A 26,184-nucleotide genomic window follows, 5' to 3' on the forward strand; every position below is an offset into this window, starting at 1 on the left:
GGGTGGCGCTGTGGTCTAAACCACTGAGCCTCTTGGGCTTGCTGATTGGAAGGTCGGTGGTTCAAATCTGTGCGACGGGGTGAGCTCCCGTTGCTTTGTCCCAGCTTCTGCCAACCTAGCAGTTCTCATGCACACTAGTGCATGTAGATAAATAGGTACAGTGGTACCTCAGGTGAAGTACTTAATTCGTTCTGGAGGTCTGTACTTAACCTGAAACTCTTCTTAACCTGAAGCACCACTTTAGCTAATGCGGCCTCCCACTGCCGCTGCGCTGGGTGAGCCCGATTTCTGTTCTCATCCTGAAGCAAAGTTCTTAACCTGAAGCACTATTTCTGGGCTAGCGGAGTCTGTAACCTGAAGCGTATGTAATATGAGGTACCACTGTACTGCTGCGGTGGGAAGGTAAACGGCATTTCCGTGCATTCTGGCTTCCGTCATGGTGTCCCTTTGCACCAGAAGTGGTTTAGTCATGCTGGCCACATGACCCAGAAAGCTGTCTGTGGACAAACGCCGGCTCCCTCGGCCTATAGAGCGAGACGAGCGCTGCAACCCCATAGTAGCCTTTGACTGGGCTTAACCGTCCAGGGGTTCTTCACCTTACTTTTACCTTAAATAGTCATTGAAATTAGCTGAGAGAAAGCAACTCAGCCATTTATACCAGCATCACCTGCAAGGGATTCCACCGCAGAGCATCACCTCTGCACCAGTGTCTCCATTCTGCTTCTTTTGCAAGCCTGAAATGATTGTGTTCAAAAGTCTCCTTGCCCTTGCTCAGAGGTTGAGAATGTAGAGTTTAGATTCACTGGGGGGGGGGATGTGACATCAGAACCCCAAACATTCATTTAAACTGGGCTGTTGGTAGAGGGGTGTCACTAACCTTTTCGGGCCAGTGAAAATATATTGAATTTTGAGAGAGTGCCATGGGCATACACTCATGGTTGCTTCTTTCCCTCCACCTCCCCAGACCTGCATCACAATTCAACCACCCCCAAAGGACATGTATGCTTGTGTGCACATAAAGAGAAATATGCTTTGTTTTTCCATGGAGTCAGAGTAAAAAATCAGATCTAGTAGAATTAAAGCAGCTCCTCGTGAATGCTTGTGGGTGGCAACCTTCCACACCTGGCCAGCAAATCCACCATTAAATTATTATATTATTTATTTAGTGCATTTCTTACCTACAGTTAATTAAAGCAAGGCAGTCCCTGCCTGCAGGCTTACAATCTAAACCCCCACCACAACACACAAGGGAAAAGGGACACGGAGGGAAGAGGAAAGCAAACTCAGGCACCAATTCTTTAAAAAGTTGTTCCGATAATGACCAGCTGACACAGTTCAGAGCTAAGAGGTTCCTGATACAGCTGGTCTGTTGGCAAAGCTGATGGAATGAGCCCTCTAATTTGTTAAAAATCACATTGGTAGACTGTACAGTTGAAATCACAGATCTGGTGTTTGCCAGCGCTGCAAAAACATTGATCCTAGGTATGGATCCTTGTGAAAGAGACCAAAGGTTTTCTCTTTTGTTTGTTTTTAAGACAGCAACGAATTTAAGAGCAAGGTATTTCTCAGCACACGCAAAGCGTTTTCCTGTTGCAATGGGGTCCACAGCTTCTGTTTTAAATCAATAAAGGGACAGCTAGTGCAATAATTAGCACTGGGCTAAATTCAGGGAAAACTGGGTTTTGATCCCCACTCAGTTACAAAGCTTACGGAGTGACCTTCGACCAGGTGTCACCTCTCTCACCCTATCCCGCCTCGCAAGGTTGTTTTGAAGGTAAATGGTGGGAATGAGGATGCCTTGGCTCAGCCTTTCTCAACCTGTGGGTCCCCAGATGTTGTTGAACTACAACTCCCATCACCTTTAGCTAGCAAGGCCAGAGCTCAGGGATGATGGGAGTTGTAGTCCAACAACATCTGGGGACCCACAGGTTGAGAACCGCTGCTTGGTTAGTGTAGTCAACCTGGTGCCCTCCAGATGTAGAGTACAGGGTGTTATGTACTGAAGTTCTCACCCTGGGCCAGCAGGGGGATACTGTAGATAATTATGCAAATGAAGGATCGAAAGTGACGTTCAGTGATTGGATAGTTTTAGAAATTTGCTACAGTAACGTTGTACTGGAGCTCTATATAAGCAGGCTGACTGAGCCCTTCAGCTCAGTTCTGTTCTGGCCTCTGAATAAACAAGAGCTGTTTGAAGAATTGCTGTGTCGTCTGATATATTCACCCACAACTTAACACAGCTTATGAAGGACTGGGGGGAAACAAGACACAGCATCCAAACTAGACCCCTCTCCCCAAAAAGTGAGAGGAAAATCTGACCCAGGATGATCTGGAGCCAACCTGACCTGATCTGGACCTTGAACCAAACTTCCGCAGTCTCCTCCACCCTCCTTGCCACCAGATCTCCCCATCCTGCTTTGATAGGTCCAAATAACTCCAGTGCCTCAACTCATTCCAGCCAAATCCTGAGTCGACCTGAATCAGCCGGATTCATTCTGGGGTCAGGGATTCGGATGGAGCCTGGGCACAGGCCTGGGCACTGCCTCCTCAGTAGCATATTATTCTGGGATGGTGTTCTTGCACTCCCAGGTCTGGGAGCCCAAGCTGGTACTCCAAACTTGCTACATTCTGGTGCCGAGTCTGACATTTTCTCCTTGGGGCTCCATCTGTGTGCCTGAAGTCTTGTTTATGAAATTTGCATCGCGCCTGAGGCCCTGAACGGCCTCCCGCCCGGATGCTGACCAAACACAAACCGGCTTTCCTTCACTATGGTGGCGACACCACGTGCCCTTATACCAGGGGTCAGCAAGGTTTACTGGCCATGGGCTGGAGCACTCCCACGGAAATTGTCCGTGGGCCAGACTGGTGCAGCACGACGCCAGAGATCGTGTCTGCACATGTCTGCAGCGTTGGCAATCGCTTCTGCGCATGCCCAGACACCGAAAATCGCACCTGCACAGAAGCGATTTTTGGCACCTGGACATGCGCAGACACGATTTCCAGTATCTGCATGTACGCAGACGTGATTTTTGGCGAGTCCGCACACTGTGCTGCGCTGGTTTAGTGCGGCGCGCAGGGGACTCGCCAAGCGGGCAGCTCGGTTCGGGGCGGCTCGTGGGCCGGTAAAATGGTCTTTGTGGGCCGCATCCTGCCCATGGACCACACGTTGCCGACCCCTGCTTTATACTATAGACCCAGTGCATTAGTAGGGAGACTATTCCAGCTCGAGGGTCACATTCCCTTCTGTGAAAACTCCCAGGGGCCACATGCTAGGGGTGGGAGGGGCTGGATGCAAAGGTGGCCAGAGCAACAAATGTAAATGTAAACTTTATTTTTATACAGTAGACTATTTTCTACACCCACCCACCCCCACCCCCTCTGTCCTCCGTTCAGGCAAATGAGGCATAATCAGAGTTCAAGGGCACTTTGCAGCTAGGCAAAAACACTCAAGCTTGGAGTGAATTGGACAATGTTGCATTTGGGGGGCGGGGGGAGATACCTATGACTCCCTGTTTGCATGTTGATTCCGTAGTTTGGGGGTGGCGGTGCAAAACGTAGGGTTCACAGTACAAAAGGGTGCAAAAATATTGCAAAACTTTGGCACCACTTTGGAGTCAATCGGATAATGCTGGGGTTGGGGGGTGTTATACCTATGGCCCCAACTTATTCAGTTTTTTGGGGGACTGTGTATGCAAAACGTGGGGGTTTTGGTGCGAAACGGCTGCAAAGCTTTGGCACCAGTTTGGAGGGGATCCCACCCAGATTTTGGGGAATAAAGCTCAGAGCCAGGCCGGTGGAGGGTCCGCTCTGGGAAGTGGGTGTGTTTTGTGTATCCTGAGGTCCAGGCAGAGAGTCTTGGAGGGCTGCCTTTGGCCCCCAGGCTGAAGGTTCCCTACCCCCCTCCCTGCCCTAATGCATGCTGGGAAGCATTAAACATTAATGCTTCCAGGACGCTGCTGTACAGAAGGCCAATAACGCTGGCTCCCGAGAGGGGAGACCGCGAGCTTTGCAAAAGTACAGAACGTTACATTGCCTTGGTGCCATTGACCTTGTGCTCTTTGCTGTTTTGCTATCCCATTAGAGTGCCTGGCAGCTCTTCTCCCAGGTGGGTCAATAAGATATCATTAGGAGATGTAAGCTTGGGGGGAGGGAATACCCCAGCAGGTTGATGATATCTGTTCTTGTTTTGGCAGGGAGCAGGGAAAGGAGGGGCGGGAGGGGGGAAAGGCTGGCTTTAAAGTAAATTGTTATTTACCGGTACTCTTTCCAGAATAAATAAGAGAAGAAGACGGGCTGGTTCCTCGCTGGCAACTGCTTTCAGACTTGGGAGAGCCATGAGGACTAGCGGCTGGGTGTTCCCCCTGTTCCTTTTTCAGCTAAGCTCTTCTCACGTCCTGCACTGGACCTACAAAGGTAATAAGGAGACAGGATTGGGATGGGGTGCGAGGAGAAGGGGGGTAGGCGCTGTGTTTAACATTCTCCCTTCTGTTGATGGAAACCTGCAGGGTTAGATTGAAACTGAGCTCTAAGCTAGGCATATTTGCTCAGACATAAATCCAATTGGCTTCCAGCAAGATTTCCTTCCGAGCAAATAGGATCAGGATTGCAGCATCAACGGCGTAGCCCTACGCATGTAGGCTTAAAAATAATGCCAAGTCTGCGCATGTGACGGAATGATGGGGTTGAAAGGCAGTGTGGCATAGTGGCTTGTGTGTCAGGCGAGAGATTGGGGAAATGCAAGCATATATTTAAAGCACATTTCCTCTCCCCCAAGAATCCCGGGAACTGTAGTTTATTCCTCATAGAACTGCTGTTGTTAGCTCTCACAACAAACTACATATCCCAGAGTTCTTTGGTGGAAATGCGCTTTATAGTGTGCACATGGTGACAGATTCAAATCCCCCTTTTGAGCTCTGAAGTGGTGACTTGGAGAAATTTACAACATCTCAGCTAGCTGGACTCACAGAGTTGTTGCAAGGATTTATTTACTTTTAAGTTCCCTGGGGGAAACATAGGGTATCAAAGGACTAAATATAAATTGAGGTGGTTGTGTGGGTTGTACCATTACAGTGGGAGATATACAAGTTGTTGTTGTTGTTGTTAATGTTGTTCTGTGTAAAGGAAAATTCCATTCCTGCAGAAAAATATTTATTTGTGGGGAAGGGTAGTGCAACCCCCTTAATACAACGAAGCAAGAACTTAACACCTCTTATGCTATGTTAGGGTTGCCATATTTCAAAAAGTGAGAATCCAGACACAAGAGTTGTTGAGTTTTTTTGAACTATTTTTAAAGGAAATTTGCCCCCAAAACACCACTTCCGACCAGTGTTCAAAACTCCCATTGTTCTAGGTGCATTTTGCGACAGGGAATTTCATTGGCATGAGCATTTTCTGAGCTCTGGCCGCAGTGCTGCGCCTAAGATTTCAGATTAAAACCGCAGAGTGGAAGGAAAGGAGGACCTTTTTCTGCCTCCCCACTTCCAGCTACTCTCTGAAGACTGAAGAACAGACTCTCTTAAGAATATTAGGGGGTGGGCAGGGGGAGGACTAGACCATGTGAAAAATGAACACAATATTTTAGCTGCAGTTCATTCATTTTCAGCTTTGTATTGTTATTTTAAAAAGTGTGCCTAGACATTCCGTTGTTGCGCCCATAACCTAGGTTTAAGGTGCCATTTGGCTCCTAGCTTTCATATCTCAGTTTCTAACACTGCTTCCGACATGGGTTGCCATACACCTGGGTTTTCCTGGGCATGTTTACAGATTTTCAGAAATTCTGCCCAGACTCTATTTCTGATGGACGAATCCCGGATATGTCCTGGAAATTCTGGGTGTATGGCAGCCCTAGCTATGTACATTATCTATATCTATATCTATATCTATATCTATATCTATATCTATATCTATATCTATATCTATATCTATATCTATATCTATATCTATATCTATATCTATATCTATCTAAGCAATTACAGTGGTACCTTGGGATGTGAACGGGATCCTTTCCGGAGCCCTGTTTGCATCCCAAACAGAACGCAAGATGCGACGGCATGTCTGCGCATGTGTGGGTCGCGTTTCGCCGCATCCACGCATGCGCGTGACGTCATTTTGAGCGTTTGCGCATGTGCAAGCGGCGAAACCCAGAAGTAATGCGCTTCTCGAACACACTCAACCCAAAGCACATTCAACTCGAGGTATGACTGCATCAGCAATGCAGATATATTGTCAGAAAACAGTAGGGAGAATCTACCCCTGGATTACAAGCTGCTCCCCACAAAACAGGACCAGAGGAAGTGGAGTCAGACCAGACCACTGGTCCACCGAGCTCAGTAGCACTTACACAGACTGGCAGTAATGCTGCAAGACTGCGCACAGGGATCTTTCCCTTCCCTTCCTGGAGATGTCAGGGGTTGAACCTGGAACCTGTCTGCAGGCAAAGCAGATTCTCTAACTGCTCAGTTCCAGACTCCAGTCCTCCATTCATATGACCAAATCGATCTAGGATTGGAATGAGCAGTTGGCTCAGGCTCAACTAGGGAGCATTATGGCTGACCTGGGCACTAACGGGAGCTCTCTTCACTGTGACTCTCAACTCAGGGATAGCCATCCTGGTGCCCTCCAGATGTTGCAGACTACAACTCCCATCATCCTGACGTTTGGCCCTGGGGGGTAGGAGTTGAGGGGAGTTGCAGTCAAACATCATCTGGAAAGCCGCAGGTTCCCATCCCTGTTTTGAACAGTCTTAATAGCAGCCAGGAGGGACGTGGGTGGCGCTGTGGGTTAAACCACAGAGCCTAGGGCTTGCCGATCAGAAGGTTGGCGGTTCGAATCCCCACAACGGGGTGAGCTCCCGTTGCTCGGTCCCTGCTCCTTCCTACCTAGCAGTTCGAAAGCATGTCAAAGTGCAAGTAGATAAATAGGTACCGCTCTGGCGGGAAGGTAAACGGCGTTTCCGTGCGCTGCTCTGGTTCGCCAGAAGCGGCTTAGTCATGCTGGCCACATGACCCGGAAGCTGTACTCCAGCTCCCTCGGCCAATAAAGCGAGATGAGCGCCGCAACCCCAGAGTTGGTCATGACTGGACCTAATGGTCAGGGGTCCCTTTACCTTTACCTTAATAGCAGCCAGAACAGCCACTTATGCAGAGACACATCAGGGAGCTTCTTTTCTGGAAGGTGCTCCCAGGAGCCTTGAGTCCAGGCATGGGGAAGCTGTGTCTCCCCGCCCCCATATTGCTGGACTACAGCCTCCACCATCCTTCTCCATTAGTCATTCTTTCGGAGGCTGCTGCAAAAAGGCCAACGCGTCTGTTTTCTGCCTCGTCTCCGCCGCACTTTCCTTTGGAAAGCGGTGAGTGTGGCGGAACGGATCGATGCCTCTGACCGCCAACAAGAGAACTGACAAAGATGAGAGGAAAGGTTCCCGTATCGATTGCAAACAAAGCAGGGAGGTTTGAGAGGCAACCTTGAGGCCCCTACCAGGCCGTAAGGGCTAAATATACTGATAAGAGAGACATAGGGAGAGAGAGAGAGAGAGAGGAAAGAGCCTTGTCTATTTGCATGAGTTGCTTTGAAGATTTGGACATTAGAAGAATATTGGAGCTTTTACAGGCAAGCCCCACCACACTACCTAAACAGGCTGTTGTTTTCAAGCTGCGGTTGGCTGCCCTGCCCTGACTTGCTGTGATGTCATGGAATGTATTTTATTAATTAAACCACAGCAGCACCAACGTCTTTAGAGTGTTTATACACCAACTTCAGGGAATAGCACCCCGAGAAAGTTGCAGGCAGCAAGAGGAGATTCACTTGGATGTGTCTGAGTGGTCAGAGCATAAGAGCACAACTTCTTAGGGAAGCATTTAGTGCATAAAGCATTGCTTCACACCATAGATTTAAAGCACATTTAAACCACATGGCTCCCCCCCTAAAAATTAATGGGAACTGTAGTTTACTTGTCACAGAGCTGCAATTCCCAGAACACTTGACAAACTACAGTTCCCATGTTGTTGTTTTTGAAGGGGGGAAGCCATGTGCTTTAAATATACAGTGGTACCTCGGGTTACATACGCTTCAGGTTACAGACTCCACTAACCCAGAAATATTACAGGAGGCCCATTAGCTAAAGTGGTGCTTCAGGTTAAGAACAGTTTCAGGTTAAGAACGGACCTCCGGAACGAATTAAGTTCTTAACCTGAGGTACCACTGTATGGTGTACTTTCAGCCTAATATTTAACAGGAGGGAATTCCAAAAGGCTGGAGCCACCACACAGAAGGCCCTATTCCTATGGACCTCCTGCAGGTGGCCCTCTCTTGTAGAGTGCAAGTGATCAATTGGGTATATAAGAGGAGAGACATGATAGTTCAGGTATCCTGGTCTCAAGCTGCCTAGGGCTGTGTGCCTCAGAAGCTGCGCCTTGAACTTCTACCTAAGACAATTTCTTCATTGCAAGCTCAGTCTGACAGCCTCTCCTCTTTCTCTTCCTCTCTTCCCTCTTCTCTGACGTTGCTTCTGAAGGGGAACTGGATGAAGTCCACTGGGGAAATCACTTCCCAGACTGCCTCGGGAAGCGTCAGTCCCCCATTGACATTCGGAAGAGGTCTGTCCAATACTCTCCGGAACTAGAACCGCTGGAGCTCCACGGCTATGCTGGGCCCCTGCAAGGAACCTTCACCATGACTAACAACGGGCATTCAGGTGAATATGAGCAACAGGTAAAAAAGGTGAATGGCTGTGGGGAAGGGAGGACCATGGCTCAGTGGGTTAGCATGCAAGGTGTCCCCGGTTCAATCCCCAATGGCATCTCCAGGTACAGCTGGGAATGTCCCCTGCCTGAAACCCTGGCCAGCTGCTGCCAGTCAGTGTAGACCATACTGAGCTAGATGGAGCAAGTGTCTGACTTGGTATAAGGCAGCTCCCTGTGTTCCTGGGAATGTGTTTACTTGCCATGTCAAGTCCCAATTCACTTCCCAAATGCAGAATAACAATTCAAGACAAGGGTTATTTTTCTAGATAAGCAAGCCCTTAAGGCTGCTAAATCAGCCCGTCGGTTGATAATAACAAGACATTTCAACAGTTCTTATTCTTTTAGAAGGGGCATATTATTATGAGACTGTAAAGTAACTGAGTATCATTATCCTTTGTATTACTTAGGCTTAGCTTGCCTAAGACCATGAAAACATAGCATTTCCCAATCTCTTATTTAACCATGGTTATGAGATCAGGAGAACTCTGGAAGCTTGTAGCCTCCCGCAGCCTCTTTCTCCTCTTCTCTGCCATGCAAATGCTACACTCCCTTCCCATGTTTAGCTTCAAACCCATTTGAAAACTAGATGACCCTTGAAACCATGGTTATCTTTAATCCCATTTAAAACCAGGGTTAGATTGAAACTAATCTGAAACCAAAGCTACCTTTAAATCCATTTGAAACCAGGGCTTTAAATCTGTAAAGGTTAGAAGCCGGATATAAGTGCCAAACAGCCCCTGTTTTAAGCATGGTGTGAATTTTGGTGTGATACGTAACATCAACCCTGCAATGTCTTTCAAATACCTAGTGATGGTTGAAGTCAGAGTTGTTGGTTTTTTTACATTTTCAGCTGACTGTCATTCACAAAAGCTTCTTTTTTTAATTGAACGAGCTGCCTCTCCTGATCTCGTTTATTTCAACTTCTTGCTTTGTCATCTCTTTCTTTTTCTTTTTCTAAAAAAAAATCTATTCTGCTAATTTTGTGCTGATTTTCTCAAACTAGAGGCGGGCGATCCAGTCAGCACCATGTACACAATCGAGAATGTAGGAGTTGTTTGCATTTGTTCATGAGACATTAAAAAATAAAAGGACAAAAGAACAGCTTCCAAAGTTATATGCTGGCTAATCCTTCCCGTGCACTATGGGGATATTTCTAGAATTTATTTCTGACAATGCATAACATGTTGAGCAGTGGGGCTGATAGATAAACTCACTGTGTGTGGGTTTTTTATATACCAGTATAATGTGAATTTGAAAAGCAGGGGGAATGTAGGAACACAGGAAGCTGCCTTATCCCATGTCAGACCATTGGTCGATCTTGCTCAGTGTTGTCCACACTGACTGGCAGCAGCTCTTCAGGGGCTCACACAGGGGACATTCCTAGTGCTACCTGGAGATGCTTGGGAATCCTGGGAACTGTAGTTCCCAGGGGTTATTCCTTCAAATGGCTATTGTAGTGGTTAGCAGCATACTACTCCTAAAAGCCTGGAGGTTCTATTCAGCTGTGGGCAATAGCTACCAAGACTGCATAGCCACCATACCTTTAAAGCACATGGTTTCTTCCAAAGAATTGTGGGAACGGTGTTTCCGTGTGCTGCTCTGGTTTGCCAGAAGTGGCTTAGCCATGCTGGCCACATGACCCGGAAGCTGTCTGCGGACAAACGCCGGCTCCCTTGGCCTATAGAGCAGCAGCTCTTCACTTAACGGTCTTAATGGACTTAACGGTCAGGGGTACCTTTACCTTTAAGTTAGGCAACATTTATACCATACCTTTAAAGCACTGTGATACCAATAATTCTGGGAGTTCTAGTTTGCTAAGGGTGATGTTAGGAGGAGAGGACCCCTACTGACCTCTCAGAGTGACAGTTCCCTGGGAAGAGGGGGTCCTTTGTTAAACCACTCTGGGAACTGTTGCTCTGTGAGGGGAACAGGGGGGTCTCAGGAGCCCTTAGAAAACTACAGTTCCCAGGGTTCTTGGAGGGAAGCCACAGCTATTTAAAGTGGTATTATGCTCCAGTTCTCTCTATATCCCTGTTGTGTAGTGCTTAGGGTGTCAGACTAGGACCTGGGAGACCAGGGTTCAAATCTCCGCTCTGTCATGAAACTTGGGTAAGTCATTGCCTCCCAGCCTAACCTACCTCACAGGGTTGCTGTGTGGGTGAAACGAGGAGGAGGGGGGGTCATGTGCTCCTTGTTGAGAAAGGTGAGGCAGGAATGCAATCAGAAGCAAAAACAAGAAACCATGGATGGCTGACAGATTCGGGGGGGGGGGGGGGAGCAGTGGAGCATTGAGACAAACTGTCTCCAGGGAAAGGAATCTCTAATTGTATCCCCCCAAGAGATCATTGTTGAGGCTGCCTGCTTATTATACACGGCGGTGTATGACCAGCCTCTCATTAGGGGGTTTCAGCACAGCAGTATTATCAGCCTTTGCTCTCTGAACATTAGTTGTTGCTTTTTTGTGAACTGCTGTTTTTGTCGAGTTCCCTTCCCCTGGACCCCTTCCGTCTCTTTAAGTGCTCTGTATTTTGCATCCAGGCTCATTAACAGCACCATTGTTGCTGGTCAGCCTGAACCAGTTTTTGTCAGGAGCTCATTGGCTGCCCAGGGCTTTGGCAAAACCCTGGCAATTTCCTTCGGCGTGGCAGAAGAATAGCCCCTCAGTCACAGAACCATAGAACTGCTGAGTTGGTAGGAACCCAACGGGTCACCCAGTCCAAACCCCTTCAGTTTATTTTTTTGGGTATTTATCCTTCACTCTCTGTGCATGCACAGGGGGGAATGAAGACACTGCTTCTCATGCTGGCCTCTGCAATCTCCATGCCATCCTTCTCTGCTTTGTTGTGGTATAGTCGTTTAGTCGTGTCCGACTCTTCATGACCCCATGGACCAGAGCATGCCAGGCATGCCTGTCTTCCACTGCCTCCCGCAGTTTGGTCAAACTCATGTTCGTAGCTTTGATAACACTGTCCAACCATCTTGTCTTCTGTCGTCCCCTTCTCCTTGTGCCCTCAACCTTTTCCAGGAAGTCTTCTCTTCTCATGAGGTGGCCAAAGTATTGGAGCCTCAGCTTCAGGATCTGTCCTTCCAGTGAGCACTCAGGCCTGATTTCCTTCAGAATGGATACGTTTGATCTTCTTGCAGTCCATGGGACTCTCAAAAGTCTCCTCCAGCACCATAATTCAAAAGCACCAATTATTTGGCGATCTGTCTTCTTTATGGTCCAGCTCTCACTTCCATACATCACTACTGGGAAAACCATAGCTTTAACTATTCAGACCTTTGTCGGCAAGGTGATGTCTCTGCTTTTTAAGATGCTGTTCCTGGGCACTTTTGAGTCCCAGGAACTGGTATTACTGCCTGCAACAGAGGAGACAGAACATTGCCATCATGACTAGCAGCTGTTGAGAGCCTTATGCCCAATGAATTCATCCAATCCCCCTCTTAAGCCATTGAAGGAGAGCAAGATTACTTAGATTAGAACATGGGTAGGCAAACTAAGGCCTGGGGGCCAGATCTGGCCCAGTCACCTTCAAAATCCAGCCCATGGACGGTCCGGGAATCAGCGTGTTTTTACATGAGTAGAATGTGTCCTTTTATTTAAAACGCATCTCTGGGTTATTTGTGGGGCCTGCCTGGTGTTTTTACATGAGTAGAATGTGTGCTTTATTTAAAATGCATCTCTGGGTTATTTGTGGGGATTAGGAATTTTTCATTATTATTTTTTCCAAAGTATAGTCTGGCCCCCACAAGGTCTGAGGGACAGTGGACCGGCCCCCTGCTGAAAAAGTTGGCTGACCTGACCCCTGACTTAGAACATTAGAAGAACCCTGCTGGGTCAGGTCAAAGGCTCATCTACTCCGGCATCCTGTTCTGACAGAGCCAGCCAAGCCAAAATTGTTCTTTGCCAGCCACTGGTACACAGAGACACCTGCCTCTGACAGTGGAGGGAGGCTGTACAGTCTTCCCTTATTCGTTTGTTTGCATTCCTAACCACAAAAAGAAGTCAAGTTTGCTCTTTCCAATGTGTATTTGCTGGGGTGTAAAAAAACCAAAACAAAAACGCGGTCCTGGTTGTCCGTGGACCTTCCTCCCAGTTTGTCCCAATGACCTTCTTTGCAATTCTGTTTTGCTCTCCCCCCCCTTTCCCCTCCCCATGTTGACCAGGCTGCTCAGAAAAAGTAAACAGGGAACAACCCCAATTATGAAACCACGGTTCAATGCATGATTACACAATTAAACCATTTTTTTTTTGTTTGTATATCATTATGCCACTTGCTGCAGGCTGTGTTTGTGGGTGTATTTTTTATTTTAACTTCGGTTTTTGTTTTGATCCCATCCCTCACAAAGGGTATAATCTGCAGAAAGAAACATGTTTTCGGTTGGCTTCCCCTCGGGTGAGCTCCTGAACAAAAGCATTCATCTCCTTCTGAATTCCAAAGCAGGAGGGGAATCAGATCCGGCTCATGTTCCTTGCAAAGGAATGAAATGTTCTATTCACAGTTTGGCAGGGGATTTTATAGAAAGGAGGAAGAGTCAATTGTTTCCTGGTTTCTCTCCCCCCCCCCCCACTTTCTGTCCTTCATTCCGGATTAGATCTATGGCTCCTAAAGTAACGACCAAGTTAATATTGTTCTAAATAACAATAATTGCATTTGTTAGTTGTTTGGGACCAGTTTACCTGTGAGATATTGCCTAACCCCATGTATGCACTCTCGACATCTTCCATCTACAGAAATGGCACTGTTACAGGTGCGACAGAATATTCATTCCACATTTGTGAGAAATTGATCTTTTAGTGTCACAGCACTTACACTTTGGAACTCCCTGCCTCATGATATCAGACAGGCACTTTCACTGTGCTCTTTTAATTGCCTGCTGAACATATATTATTTTTCAGAGAAGCCTGCCCAGAAATGTAGAACATTCACGGGTGTCTTAATCATGTTTTCAGCTCGTTGTTTGTTTTAATTCTTTTTGAAATGTTTTAAATAGTTGCTTTTGACTGTTTTATTTACTGACCACTTGACTGTTTTATTCTTTTTGTTAACCCGGTTGAAGTTGCTTTTTACAGTATATAAATTTTACAAGATAAATAAGTAAGAAAAAGAAATGTCCCAAAGCAGCTGAATTAAAAAATAAGATACAAGCAAATAAACTCGACCAAAAGCCAAATGTAAAAGGATATACATTATAAAATTCCTAAAATAAGAAAGAGAAGCTAAAAGATGGGCTACTTTAACCACTAAAAGCCTGGGTAAATGAAAATTCCTAGGCTGGCATCTAAAAACTGAGGATGATGTTTCCAAACCTGTTTCTATCCTGCATTACAGACATGCAAATGCAGCCTCAAAACCTGAAAGGAAAATTATTACTCCTAGGTGGTTGTTGGTGTGTGCGTTTTTTAAAATACCAGTGTATCTTGGATTCATCAAGGAGGCATGTTTTAAAATCTAAGAGGCTCAAAGCAGGTTGTTTTCTGGCTCTCACTCCTTCTGCTTCTGCCATTGCCTGAGCAGCTGTGATGGCATGGAACATTCACAAACATTCTAACAGTTCTGGGGAGAACTGGCCAGCAAGGGAACCTTTACAAGTGCAACTTTTTAAAAGGAAAAGAAAAGTTACCAAGGGTTAACACTGCAACATTATTTTACAGTGGTACCTCAGGTTACATACGCTTCAGGTTACATACGCTTCAGATTACAGACTCTGCTAACCCAGAAATAGTGCTTCAGGTTAAGAACTTTGCTTCAGGATGAGAACAGAAATCGTGCTCTGGCGGCGCAGCGGCAGCAGGAGGCCCCATTAGCTAAAGTGGTGCTTCAGGTTAAGAACAGTTTCAGGTTAAGAACAGACCTCCGGAACAAATTAAGTACTTAACCCGGGGTACCACTTACATTGCTCTTGCACGTTGTGAACGAGGAACAAAATCAAACAGAGGAACAATCAATCAATCAATCAATCAATCAATACCCATGCGGTTATTACAGCCTTGCTGTAACAGAGTTGTTTTCCACCTGACCTCACTTCCTGCTTTCACTCTGCCTCCCAGTCCAGATAGACCTTCCTTCAACCATGACCATCACCAAAGGGCTACCTGGGACCTTCACGGCTGTCCAGTTCCATTTCCATTGGGGAGGAATGGATCTTGAGACCAGTGGCTCGGAACACACAGTAGATGGGATGAGGTACATTGCCGAGGTACATTTAATTGCTTGTTTGGTTATTACCACCCCTTTATATCCCAGCTTTCCTTTCAGGGAGCTCAAGTGTGGTGTAGTGGTTAAGAGCGGTGGACTCGTAATCTGGGGAACCGGGTTCGCGTCTCCGCTTCTCCACATGCAGCTGCTGACTGACTTTGGGCCAGTCACACTTCTCTGAAGTCTCTCAGCCCCACTCACCTCACAGAGTGTTTGTTGTGGGGGAGGAAGGGAAAGGAGATTGTTAGCCGCTTTGAGACTCCTTCGGGTAGTGATAAAGCGGGATGTCAAATCCAAACTCTTCTTCTTCTTCTTCTTCTTCTTCTTCTTCTTCTTCTTCTTCTTCAAGGTGGTACGCTAGGTTCTCCAGTGGGCTTTAAGTCTGAGCCGAGACTTGAATCCTCGTCTCCCAAGTCGTAGTCTGACACTCTTAACCACAACACTGAGCTGGCAGAAGCTCCTAGCTTTGGAAAGACACCCTTCTGGGCAGCTTTTAGAGGGCTACAAGCTGGCGCTGGGCATGGCCAGAGGCGAAAATGGGCAGACAAGCTTTTCCTCTATCTGAGCTGTGTTCTGGTCATGGGTGGGGGTTGCCTATTCTGACACATGCCTGTTTGAGCACTCGGTTCGAAGGCACGAGATCGAATCCTGCCATTATAATGTCTTTAGCTTCTTCAGGAAAAAATGTTGAGGGGTTGTTTTCCTTTGCCTCCATGCAGAGGAAAAAGGGGGGGAAAACCAAACGCCCACACTCACAAACCCATAGGAAAAGCAGAAGGTACTTTATACCAGGTCAAGACCAGTTGAGGCTGGTATTGCCAACTGACTGGTAGCAACTCTCTAGCAGTGTGGGATTTGAGCACGTGGTAAATAAGCCAGAGCATAGGGCCTCAGATCACGAGGGGCCTCCAAATACAAAAAAATTAAAAATCACCAAATGTTATGGTTGTGCTGCAGACCGCAAACCAGCGATCTAAGGCCACGCCCATGCATACATTTAAAGCACTCTTATGCCACATGCAACAATCATGGTTTCCCCCAAATAATTATGGGAGCTGTAGTTTTTTGAGAATTGTAGCTCTGTGAGGGGCCATAATTATTATTTATTTATTTTAAGCGCTATGGGCCCTTTTAAATTTGACTTCTGTTAGGGCCTCAACATGTCTTCATCTGGCCTGCTCTTCAAGTGTCAGGAACAGAAAGTTTCCCATCACTTCCTATTACTGGAATAAATTGAAGGGAGAACTGCAGCCTCTGAATTAACAATTCTTCAAGAGGTTTAGCACCATCACCTTTGGTTTTAATCAGGAGAATAGGCTGCTTTGTTGTGCTTGTTAATCGCTCTGCAACTGCCAAGATGTCTGTGTTATCAGGGAAACCTTTTGTGGGTGTGAATGGCCTGTTAAGAGTGCAATTAGCACAGACACACCTTTTATGCAATTCTTTTCCTTCTGACCCCCATTGATTACAATTGCTACCAGCCATGGATCAGGCATCCAATAGAGTGGATTATTGTCCAGGAAACCTCATGCAATCATAAATTGGTCAGTCTGTAAAGAGGCAGGAAAAAGCTTTGGTTTTCCTGCAGGAGAATAACACAGCTACCCTTTTGTAATTGTTGCTTAAAAACAAAATCAAACTAGAGAGACACAAAGGTATAATGATTCTGGTTTCACAGACAAACTATAGGATTGAAGAATGGCTTGGAACAACTTTATTTCTCCATAGACCATCAGGATCAAATGTAGAAATATATATATTTTTTAAAAATGTCCAGTAGCACCTCGTGCATGCACACGGAAGCTCATACCAAGAACAAACTTAGTTGGTCTCTAAGGTGCTACTGGACATTTTAAATATATTTTTATATTTTAATATATTTTAATATATATATATTTAATATATTTCTCCTGCGTCAGACCAACACGGACCAACACGGCTACCTACCTGAATCTAGGATCAAATGTGTATGTGCAAGGCATGTTCTCTACCTCTCAGCAAATGGCCTTGCCTGGCTTTTTAACCACTGCCATCCTTATCCTTTCCCCAGCTGCATATCGTCCATTACAACTCAGCCAAGTATGCAAGCATTGAGCAAGCGAAGGTTCAACAGGATGGCTTGGCAGTTCTGGCTTTTCTCTTCGCGGTAGGTGGCTAATTCAGGTTGAATCTATCTATTTAAATTGAAGATGCATTTGGGGAAAGTTTCAGATTCCCGAAAGTTAGTTGCCCAGGTTCTGAGATCTAGAATTGGCGGAAAGTTTCTTCGTTTTTCTTCTTCTGGCGAGAATGCTTTGCACGCTGTTGCAAACAATTTGGATTTTAAAGAGAGAGAAACCACGAGGGGGCGCCAAACAAAAAGAAACTGCAAAATGCAAAAGAATGTTATCTCTGTGGCTTTTCCCTGTGTCAAAATGTCGTGGTAAAGCAGGCATCCCCAACCTGCGGCCCTCCAGATGTTTTGGCCTACAACTCCCATGATCCCTAGCTAACAGGACCAGTGGTCAGGGATGATGGGAACTGTAGTCCAAAGCATCTGGAGGGCCGAAGGTTGGGGATGCTTGTGGTAAAGCATATTATCAATGAGTGGAGAGAGAGAGAAAACATAGAAAGCTGCCCTATGTTGATCCATCTAGCTGAATATTGCCCACTCAGACTGTCAGTGGCTCTCCAGGATTTAAGGCAGGTGATATTCCCAGTCATATCTGGAGTATTGAATTTAGGGCCTTCTGCATGCAAAGCCGATGCTATAACCACTGAGCTATAATAATAATAATAATAATAATAATTAATTAAATAAATAATAATTAATAATTTTATTTATACCCCGCCCTCCCTGGCCAAGTCCGGGTTCAGGGTGGCTGACACTGAATATAAATACAGTAAAAACATTAAAATGCAGCCTCGTTTTAGTGGTAGCCTATAGATCGTGAAGATCGTGAAGCTGAGGCTCCAATACTTTGGCCACCTCATGAGAAGAGAAGACTCCCTGGAAAAGACCCTGATGTTGGGAAAGATTGAAGGCACAAGGAGAAGTGGATGACAGAGGATGAGATGGTTGGACAGTGTTCTTGAAGCTACCAACATGAGTTTGACCAAACTGCAGGAAGCAGTGGAAGACAGAAGTGCCTGGTGTGCTCTGGTCCATGGGGTCATGGGGGGGAAACGTCAAATATTCACCAGGGCCAACTATCCATGCTGGTCCTACATGGGCCGTCAAAAAGAGCCAAGGGGAAATTTATATACAAATCCTATATAAGGGGTTCCATCAAAAAAATATAGACATTTCCCACATTCCTTTCCCATTTAAACATGACCCATTTAAAATACCACCCTTCTTTCTTGCAGGATGGCAACCTAGAAAACACTTACTATAGCGACTTCATTGCCAACTTGGCCAAAATCAAGTATGCAGGTATGTTTCCCTTTAAACCTTGGCATCGTATTTCTTGGTCAGGCAAGATGAAGGTGGTTGTTTTTGATTCTTTACCACCCTGGTTTTGAGCAGTGGGATATCGCTGCAGTGCTAGCTAGCTGCTGAAAGCTGTCACCCAGTATTTGATCTGCTTTGGATATTGCATAAAATTCCTAAGCTTTTATGTGTGTATGTGTGTGTATTATTTTTTTTTTTAGGGCAGTCAACTACACTCAACACTCTGGATCTCCTGTCCATGCTTCCAGAAAACCTTGCCAATTTCTATAGATACCAGGGCTCTCTGACCACACCTCCCTGCACAGAGAACGTGATTTGGACTATATTTGATTCACCCATCAAGCTGTCTCACACGCAGGTAAGAATGGTCTGCATTGGTCTGTCTGTTCCTTTTGTTGTTGTTGAATTTATCAGTCGCTTTTCAGAATTACCGCATTTTTCGCTCTGTAAGGCGCACCTGACCATAAGGCGCACCTAATTTTAGAGGGGGAATTCAAGAAAAGAAATATTATTTAAAGGGAGCACTGAGCAGAGCCTGTAAGCATCCCAGGCTCTGCTCAGCACTCCCTTTCACGAGCCGCGTAGTGTGTGTGTGTGTGGCTCTTGGGGGCTTTTCCCGAGGAGGGAGAAGGGCAGCCTGTCACTGACGGGGGAAGCCCGGGTTCCGCCCCCCCAGCCCCAGGGATCACACATTCGCTCCATAAGATGCACAGACATTTCCCCTTAGTTTTTAAGAGGGAAAAAAGTGTGTCTTGTGGAGCGAAAAATACGGTAAATCCCCGAAGCGATTTACAGCAAGGTTAGGGACATGGGTGGCGCTGTGGGTAAAACCTCAGTCCCTAGGACTTGCCGATCGTATGGTCGGCGGTTCGAATCCCCGCGGCCAGGTGAGCTCCCATCGTTCAGTCCCAGCTCCTGCCTACCTAGCAGTTCGAAAGCACTCTTAAGTGCAAGTAGATAAATAGGGACCGCTTTATAGCGGGAAGGTAACGGCGTTTCCGTGTGCGGCGCTGGTGCTGGCTCGCCAGCTGCAGCTTCGTCACGCTGGCCACGTGACCCGGAAGTGTCTTCGGACGGCGCCGACTCACGGCCTCTAGAGCGAGATGAGCACGCAACCCTAGAGTCGGACACGACTGGCCCGTACGGGCAGGGGTACCTATAATACAGTAATATAAATGTATAAAGCATATTAAAACCGTAGGCTATGTAAACAGCATACATTTAAAGCACATTTATGCCACATTGTGCCCTCCAAAGAGTTTTGGGAATTATAGGTGGTTAAAGATGCTGGGGATTTTATCACTGAGATGGAGCAAACTACATGGTCCGAGCCCCATGTTGGGCAAAATATTCTTGCATTTCAGGGGGTTGGACCTGATGACCCTTAGGGTCCCTTCCAGCTCTATGATTCCACATTTCCCAAGATTCTTTGGGGGAAGCCACATGCTTCAAAAGGATGGTGTGTACTCAGCTAGAACATCAATTCACTGGGGCAACCAAAACACCTGGGAAAACAAGAATCTATCGTATTATACACCCTCGTGTATAAGACACCCCTGTTTTGTGCTACTCCAAATTAAAAAAATGGGGGGAGATTGCCCAGAGTTGCGAGTTGCTGAACTTTTTTTTTTGGGGGGGGGGGGGAGGGAGGCAGAGTTGTTGAGATTTTTTTAAGGGGGGAATGCTGAAAATCACTCACCCAATTGACCTACCTGCCACTTGCGTGCGTCGCGAAAGCCACCTTTAGTCTGTCCCCTAACTGGCAGAAGCTGCCAATTGCCCACCCAATTCCTGCAGCGACAGCCAATCAACACCAGCCCTTGATGCAACCACCAATAACATGCCCAATAGCCACTGACAATCTCCGGCTTGCGGCAGCAACCAATCCCATGCCCCCCCTATGCATTATCCGCGTATAAGACGACCCCAAATTTTTAACATAACTTTTTAATAAGAAACATCGTCTTATACACGGGAAAGTATGGTATTTGCCTGGCATGGGAATGCTGTCAAAATAGATGTTGGTGTCAGGAGCTTGTCCTACTCTCGAGTAGGACCCTGGCAGAGACACATGCCTGACTGGCATGTTCCCTTGCTCCTGGTTGATTGTTCGTGAGCTTCAAAAGCTTTCTTTTGCCCGAACATCACAGCGACCGATGCCAACAGACATTGGCACACTTAGGGATCCGCAGAGTCTTCGCAGCTTGCATAACAGACCTCAGCAACTCAGCATTTTGGCTAATCTACTTTATTTACATATAAACACACACGGAGCACTGCAACATGGCTCTCTCTCTCTCTTGCATCAGACAGCAAAGAGAAAAAACAAAGGACAATAGTCCCACTTCATGGAACACAGTAACACAAACATCCTGTTTCCGTCACTTCCCACTCTGTGGAGTCAAAACATACACCGTCATGTGATAGACAAAAATCCCATGACTGCAATCATGGAGCGGGAATTCTAACAGTCGAGTGGACTTTCCTGGGATAACCATCCCACAGGGAGCTATTCCACCCTCTGGAGTTAACGCACAAGGCCCAGATTATCTCAAGGCCCAGGCAAGTTCATATGAGGAAAGATGTTCCTTTAGGTAAAGGGGTCCCAATTATTATTTATTACTCTATATGAGTAGATTAGTGAGCCCCAGCAAACAGCTTGCTCCATCTCCTACTTCAAAACCAAGCAATGTTAAAGACGAACCAGCAAAGATGCTGCAGCAGAATGTTAAACTATACCACACAGGGAGCCAGTGTGGTCTAGTGGTTAAGAGCGGTGGACTCGTAATCTGGTGAATCGGGTTCAGTTCCCCGCTCCTCTACATGCAGCTGCTGGGTGACCTTGGGCTAGTCACACTTCTCTGAAGTCTCTCAGCCCCACTCACCTCACAGAGTGTTTGTTGTGGGGGAGGAAGGGAAAAAGGAGAATGTCAGCCGCTTTGAGACTCCTTCGGGTAGTGATAAAGCGGGATATCAAATCCAAACACTTAAATGTTGCAGCCTGTCTACCTCCTGTTCCCAAGAGGAATGGCTCTAGGTCAGGTCTTCAGCAAGCCTTGGAATAGGAAGGAGCCTTGCAGTTCTGTTTCCAAAGGTAGGACAGAGGTGGAATGTCAAGGAGGAGGAGATTCCTGTTTTTCTTGAACATATTGCTTGGCTTTTTTGGTAGGTTAAGCTGCTGGAGAACGCCTTATTGGACTGGGAGAACAATACCCTGAGGAACGATTACCGCCACGTCCAGCCCCTCAATGACCGGATAGTCCAATCGTCTTTCCAAGCCAAGGTTACCAAAGGTACAATTGAGTAGCTTAAGGCCAGCAGGGAGGCAGGCGACAGGAGTGGAGGACCCTAGGCCTTAGAAGCATGAGAAGAGCCTGCTGGATCAGGCCAAAGGCTCATATAGCAGCACCCTGTTCTCACAGTGGCCAGTCACGTGCCCCAGTGGCAAGCACCCAAGCAGGACCCGACCACAAGAGCCTTCTCCCCTAGCATAAGCCTGCCTTATGTTACTGCAGAAAGCACTGCTGAGACTACAGCCGTACCTTGGAAGTCGAATGGAATCCGTTCCGGAAATCTGTTGGACTTCCAAAACCTTCAGAAAGCAAAGTGTGGCTTCCGATTGGCTGCAGGAAGATCCCCGTCGGATGTTTGGCTTCCAAAAATAGTGCGCAAACCGGAACAGTCACTTCCGGGTTTGCGGCGTCTGGGAGCCAAAAACGTCTGAGAACTAAGCTGTTCATAGAATAAGAATAATAATTATTATTTATACTCCGCCCTCCCCAGCCAAGACCGGGCTCAGGGCGGCTAACAACCAAGGTACAACTGTATATAAAAATAAGAAGAGGATTAAGCCTAACTATCATTATCTTTCCATCGCTCCAGAAATGTGTCACCCGTCAACTGTCTCTTCCACCCTTGATGAAATACGGACTCAGCTGCAGGCGATGAAGAAGCATGTTCTGGCTATCATGGGGAAACCTGGTAAGAGAATAAAACTTCTTCTTTCCCTCCCCACGCCCTGATTATTTATGGCACGTTTTCTGTTCTCCAAGGAGCCCAGGGCGCCAAACAGATTTACAAACAAAACCATAGCAAACACATTCTAAAACAGGTTAAAACACTTAAAAATGATAACAATTGAAAACATCTTAAAAAAAAAACCCCAGTTGCGATTAAAAACATTCTTCTATCCAGTGATCTTTGGGTCGCCGGGAATTGCATCCATCAGCTACTAAATGCCTGGGTGGACAGGAATGTTTTCTTTTTTTTAAAAAAAATTTTTTTTATTCAGTTTTACAATATACACTTGAATTTAAACATTAATAATTATAAGCATATAGGATTCCCTGAACCCTTAGATTTCCCTCCACCCCTCCATGGTTTCCATTGTCAAACTTTTTCTACTGCATCTTATAGTTTCTCCATTTATCTTAAAAATCCATTTCTACTTTAGTTTTTCATATATCACAAGTGTTGCTATAATCCTGCCAAAGTTTTTAGTTGTTTACAGTGTTCTCTTAAATAACTTATAAATTTTTCCCATTCCTTGATAAAGTTTCTATCTTCCTGGTTTCTGATTTTCCTGGTCACTTTTGCCATTTTGGCGTAATCCATCATCTTTATCAGCCATTCGTCCCTGGTGGGGACTTTATCTTCTTTCCATTTCTAGGCCAGTAGTACCCACGCTGCTGTCGTTGCGTACATAAATAGTCTTTTCTACTCCTTTGGTATTCCTGCATCTAGAATTCCTAATAGAATAGCTTCTGATTTTTCCACAAACATTATTTTAATAAAAAAAAATTCAACTCATTATATATCATATCCCAGAATGCTTTGGTTATCCTGCACATCCACCACATGTGGTAGAACGTGCCTTCCTTCTCCTTCCAACATACATTTGAAGCAGTTCTATACATTTTTGCTAATTTAAAAAGGTAAAGGACCCCTGACATTAAGTTGCGGCGCTCATCTCACTTTACTGGCCGAGGGAGCCGACGTTTGTCTGCAGACAGTTTTTCCGGGTCATGTGGCCAGCATGACTAAACCGCTTCTGGCGACACCAGAGCAGCGCACAGAAGCGCCGTTTACCTTCCCGCCGGAGTGGTACCTATTTATCTACTTGCATTTTTGGCGTGCTTTTGAACTGCCAGGTTGGCAGGAGCAGGGACCAAGCAACGGGAGCTCACCCCGTGGCGGGGATTTGAACCGCCAACCTTCTGATCAGCAAGCCCAAGAGACTCAGTGGTTTAGACCACAGCGCCACCCGCGTCCCTTTTGCTAATTTAGCAGGTGTTAAATACCAGCGATACATCATTTTCATATAATTTTCCTTCAATGTATAGCATGCTGTAAATTTTAGGACAGGAATGTTTTCAAATTCCTCCTGAATTCATCCAGCTGGTCACATCTCCTTAAACAAAGGGCAGTGGGTTATAGTTCTGCTGGAAGAGGACCATCCTATCGCAGAACGAGCAGTTCCAATAGGTTGTCCCAAGTGTCTGTTCAAACCCAGCCCACACCTGAGAGGTTCTGATTGGTTCTTCCAGGTCACATCCCGGTCCACACCCAAGCCCTTTACTTCTCCCGCGACAACACGGCCAGCTACGCCGAGGTGCGCCCCCTGCAGGCCATGATGCTCAAAACCTTCACGCTTTGCTTCTGGGCCCAGAACCTGAACGAAGGGCGGCAAACGGTCTTCTTCTACTCCACCCCGGAGAGGGACAACGAGTTGGTGGTCACCGTGGGCATCGGCGTGGGCGTGTCCATTGGGGGCACCTCGGTGCAGTTCGACTTGCACCGCAAGTCTGAGGAGTGGGTCCACCACTGCGTCACCTGGGCCTCCGACTCGGGCACCGTCAACCTGTGGGTCAACGGAGCCAAGGGCACGGTCAAGAACGTCCAGAGAGGCTACGTGATCCAGAGCGGCGGGAAGGCGCTCCTTGGGAAATACAAGAACCCTGTGATGGACATCTTCGCCAACCCGTTTTCTGGATGGATGAGCCACGTCAACCTCTGGAGCAGCCTCCTGGACAACGACGACGTCCAGGAGCTCACTTTGTGCAAACATGACAACCAGAAGGGGGATATCATATCTTGGGGCGAAACACCCATGACCTTGTGGGGGGGAGTTGTGGTGGATGCTGACACCAGCTGCGGGTGATTCTCGCTGATCAGGCATGAATCCGTGCTGAGAGGTTAAAAAAACAACAACCCTGTTTGGTTGGGACGCAAATGTAGTCTTTACTCCCCACCTATCCTTCAAGATATCCAGATTATAGACTGATTCTCCTTCCACGCTGAGAGCTTCTCTAGGTCTTCTAAGGACTGGGCCAGATCCTTGAGGGGAGAGGAGGGGATATTCTCGTTGCAGGAAAATCTCGCCATGCGATGAAGAGAATGCCCCGTAATTCTTTCATGTTTATTACCGATTATGTCAGCATGGAATGGAAATGAACACAAACTGCAGGAGAGGGCGAGAGGCGGAGAGAAAAAAACCTCATTCTGGTTGTACTCAATTTTGTCTTGTTGTTTGGTGGCCTGTTTGTGAGATCATGTAGAATTGTCTGTGTTTCAGATACTTCTCCCTGCATAGCATGATAATCCTTGTAGCGAGGGACCCTGGGAGAAGTAAAGGTAAACCACCTGTTTGTGCCACACAGAGTCCTCCTTAGCAAGGCAGTGATGAGAGATAGTCAAAGCCTTAGATTAGCTGGCAGGTTTAGCCCTGTGTGGCTAATGTGAGGGGTGGGAAGGAGACCCCCACCCTCTTCCCATCCCCATCAAGTTTGGGTCACATCCTCACCATTCATTGAATGCTGCCCTTACGCCACTCTCTTCCCCCAGAGAATCTTTGGAGCTGTAGTTTAAGGGTGCTGGGAACTATAGCTCTGCAAGGGGTTTCCTAACTCTCGGCACCCTTCACAAACTACTGTTCCCAGGATTACTTTGGGGGAAGCCATGCCTTGTTAAAAAGCAGTGTAAGAGTGTGTTAAATGTATAGTGTGTGATGACTACCTATCTGCCTAAACATTTTTCATGATTCAGAGACATCCTAGATCCTTGCTTGCCCTGTTGTCTTAAGTCCCGAAAACATATCCTCCAGGAGACAGGCTTTCATATCTGCATGGGTGTCATTGATGCCACATCTGTACTTCATAGGATCCTGATGTGTGTGTGTGTGTGTGTGTGTGTATTGGTGACATTGTTTCAAAATACGCAACTGAATCTTATTTCATGCATGGATAGACATATATACTTCCTGATATATGGTTACTGCCATTTTGTTTCGGAAGGGAAGATAAGCCTGCAGGCGTGATCCTGAGAAAAACCACATTTGAATTTAAATCAGAGAGGTTTGCAGACCTCCAAGCATTGATTGGATAAATCATCTGGGTGTGATCTGAGTGCTGAGCTTAGGTTTATGAAAACAAGAGGACACAGGCCTCTCTTTGAAGCAAAATTATTTGAACCCCTTAGGGCTCAACCTCAATCAACTCCACCTGGGAAACTGGAAAGGGGATTAAATCAATGCTGTGTGCATTTCATGGCAAAACAAACATGTTTGGGGTTTTTTGTTTTCTTCTTTGGCACGTAGAGGCAGTACAACCATGTTATAATGATAATAAAGTATGCACCAGTTAAACCTGGCTTGTCATTCCTGAGTTTTAGCAACACTAAACATCCTTGTGTTTTTTCCAGGCTTTATAAGATGGCTTTTATTTTTTATTTTTTGCTCTATTTACAAAAATAGACAATGATCTTTTGTACAAAATGTATCCCCCTTCCAGGGAGATGAAAAATAGCAATCAAC

The 26,184-nt window shown here is 46.4% G+C and overlaps 1 protein-coding gene across 1 annotated transcript; it reads left to right on the forward strand.

The window, feature by feature from the left end:
* The first annotated feature begins 3,977 nt into the window (after positions 1-3,977).
* On the forward strand, positions 3,978-26,016 carry CA6 (carbonic anhydrase 6). Its single transcript, XM_028740752.2, has 10 exons — positions 3,978-4,105; positions 4,271-4,413; positions 8,513-8,692; positions 14,794-14,942; positions 16,992-17,087; positions 18,290-18,356; positions 18,575-18,732; positions 21,544-21,667; positions 22,257-22,355; positions 23,921-26,016. The coding sequence occupies exons 2-10, from the start codon at positions 4,335-4,337 to the stop codon at positions 24,532-24,534; spliced, it is 1,566 nt and encodes a 521-aa protein (XP_028596585.2). The 5' UTR covers positions 3,978-4,105; positions 4,271-4,334; the 3' UTR covers positions 24,535-26,016.
* Positions 26,017-26,184: the final 168 nt, after the last annotated feature.

Source organism: Podarcis muralis, chromosome 7, assembly GCF_964188315.1.
Source record: "Podarcis muralis chromosome 7, rPodMur119.hap1.1, whole genome shotgun sequence".
In the NCBI taxonomy this organism is placed as follows: domain Eukaryota; kingdom Metazoa; phylum Chordata; class Lepidosauria; order Squamata; family Lacertidae; genus Podarcis; species Podarcis muralis.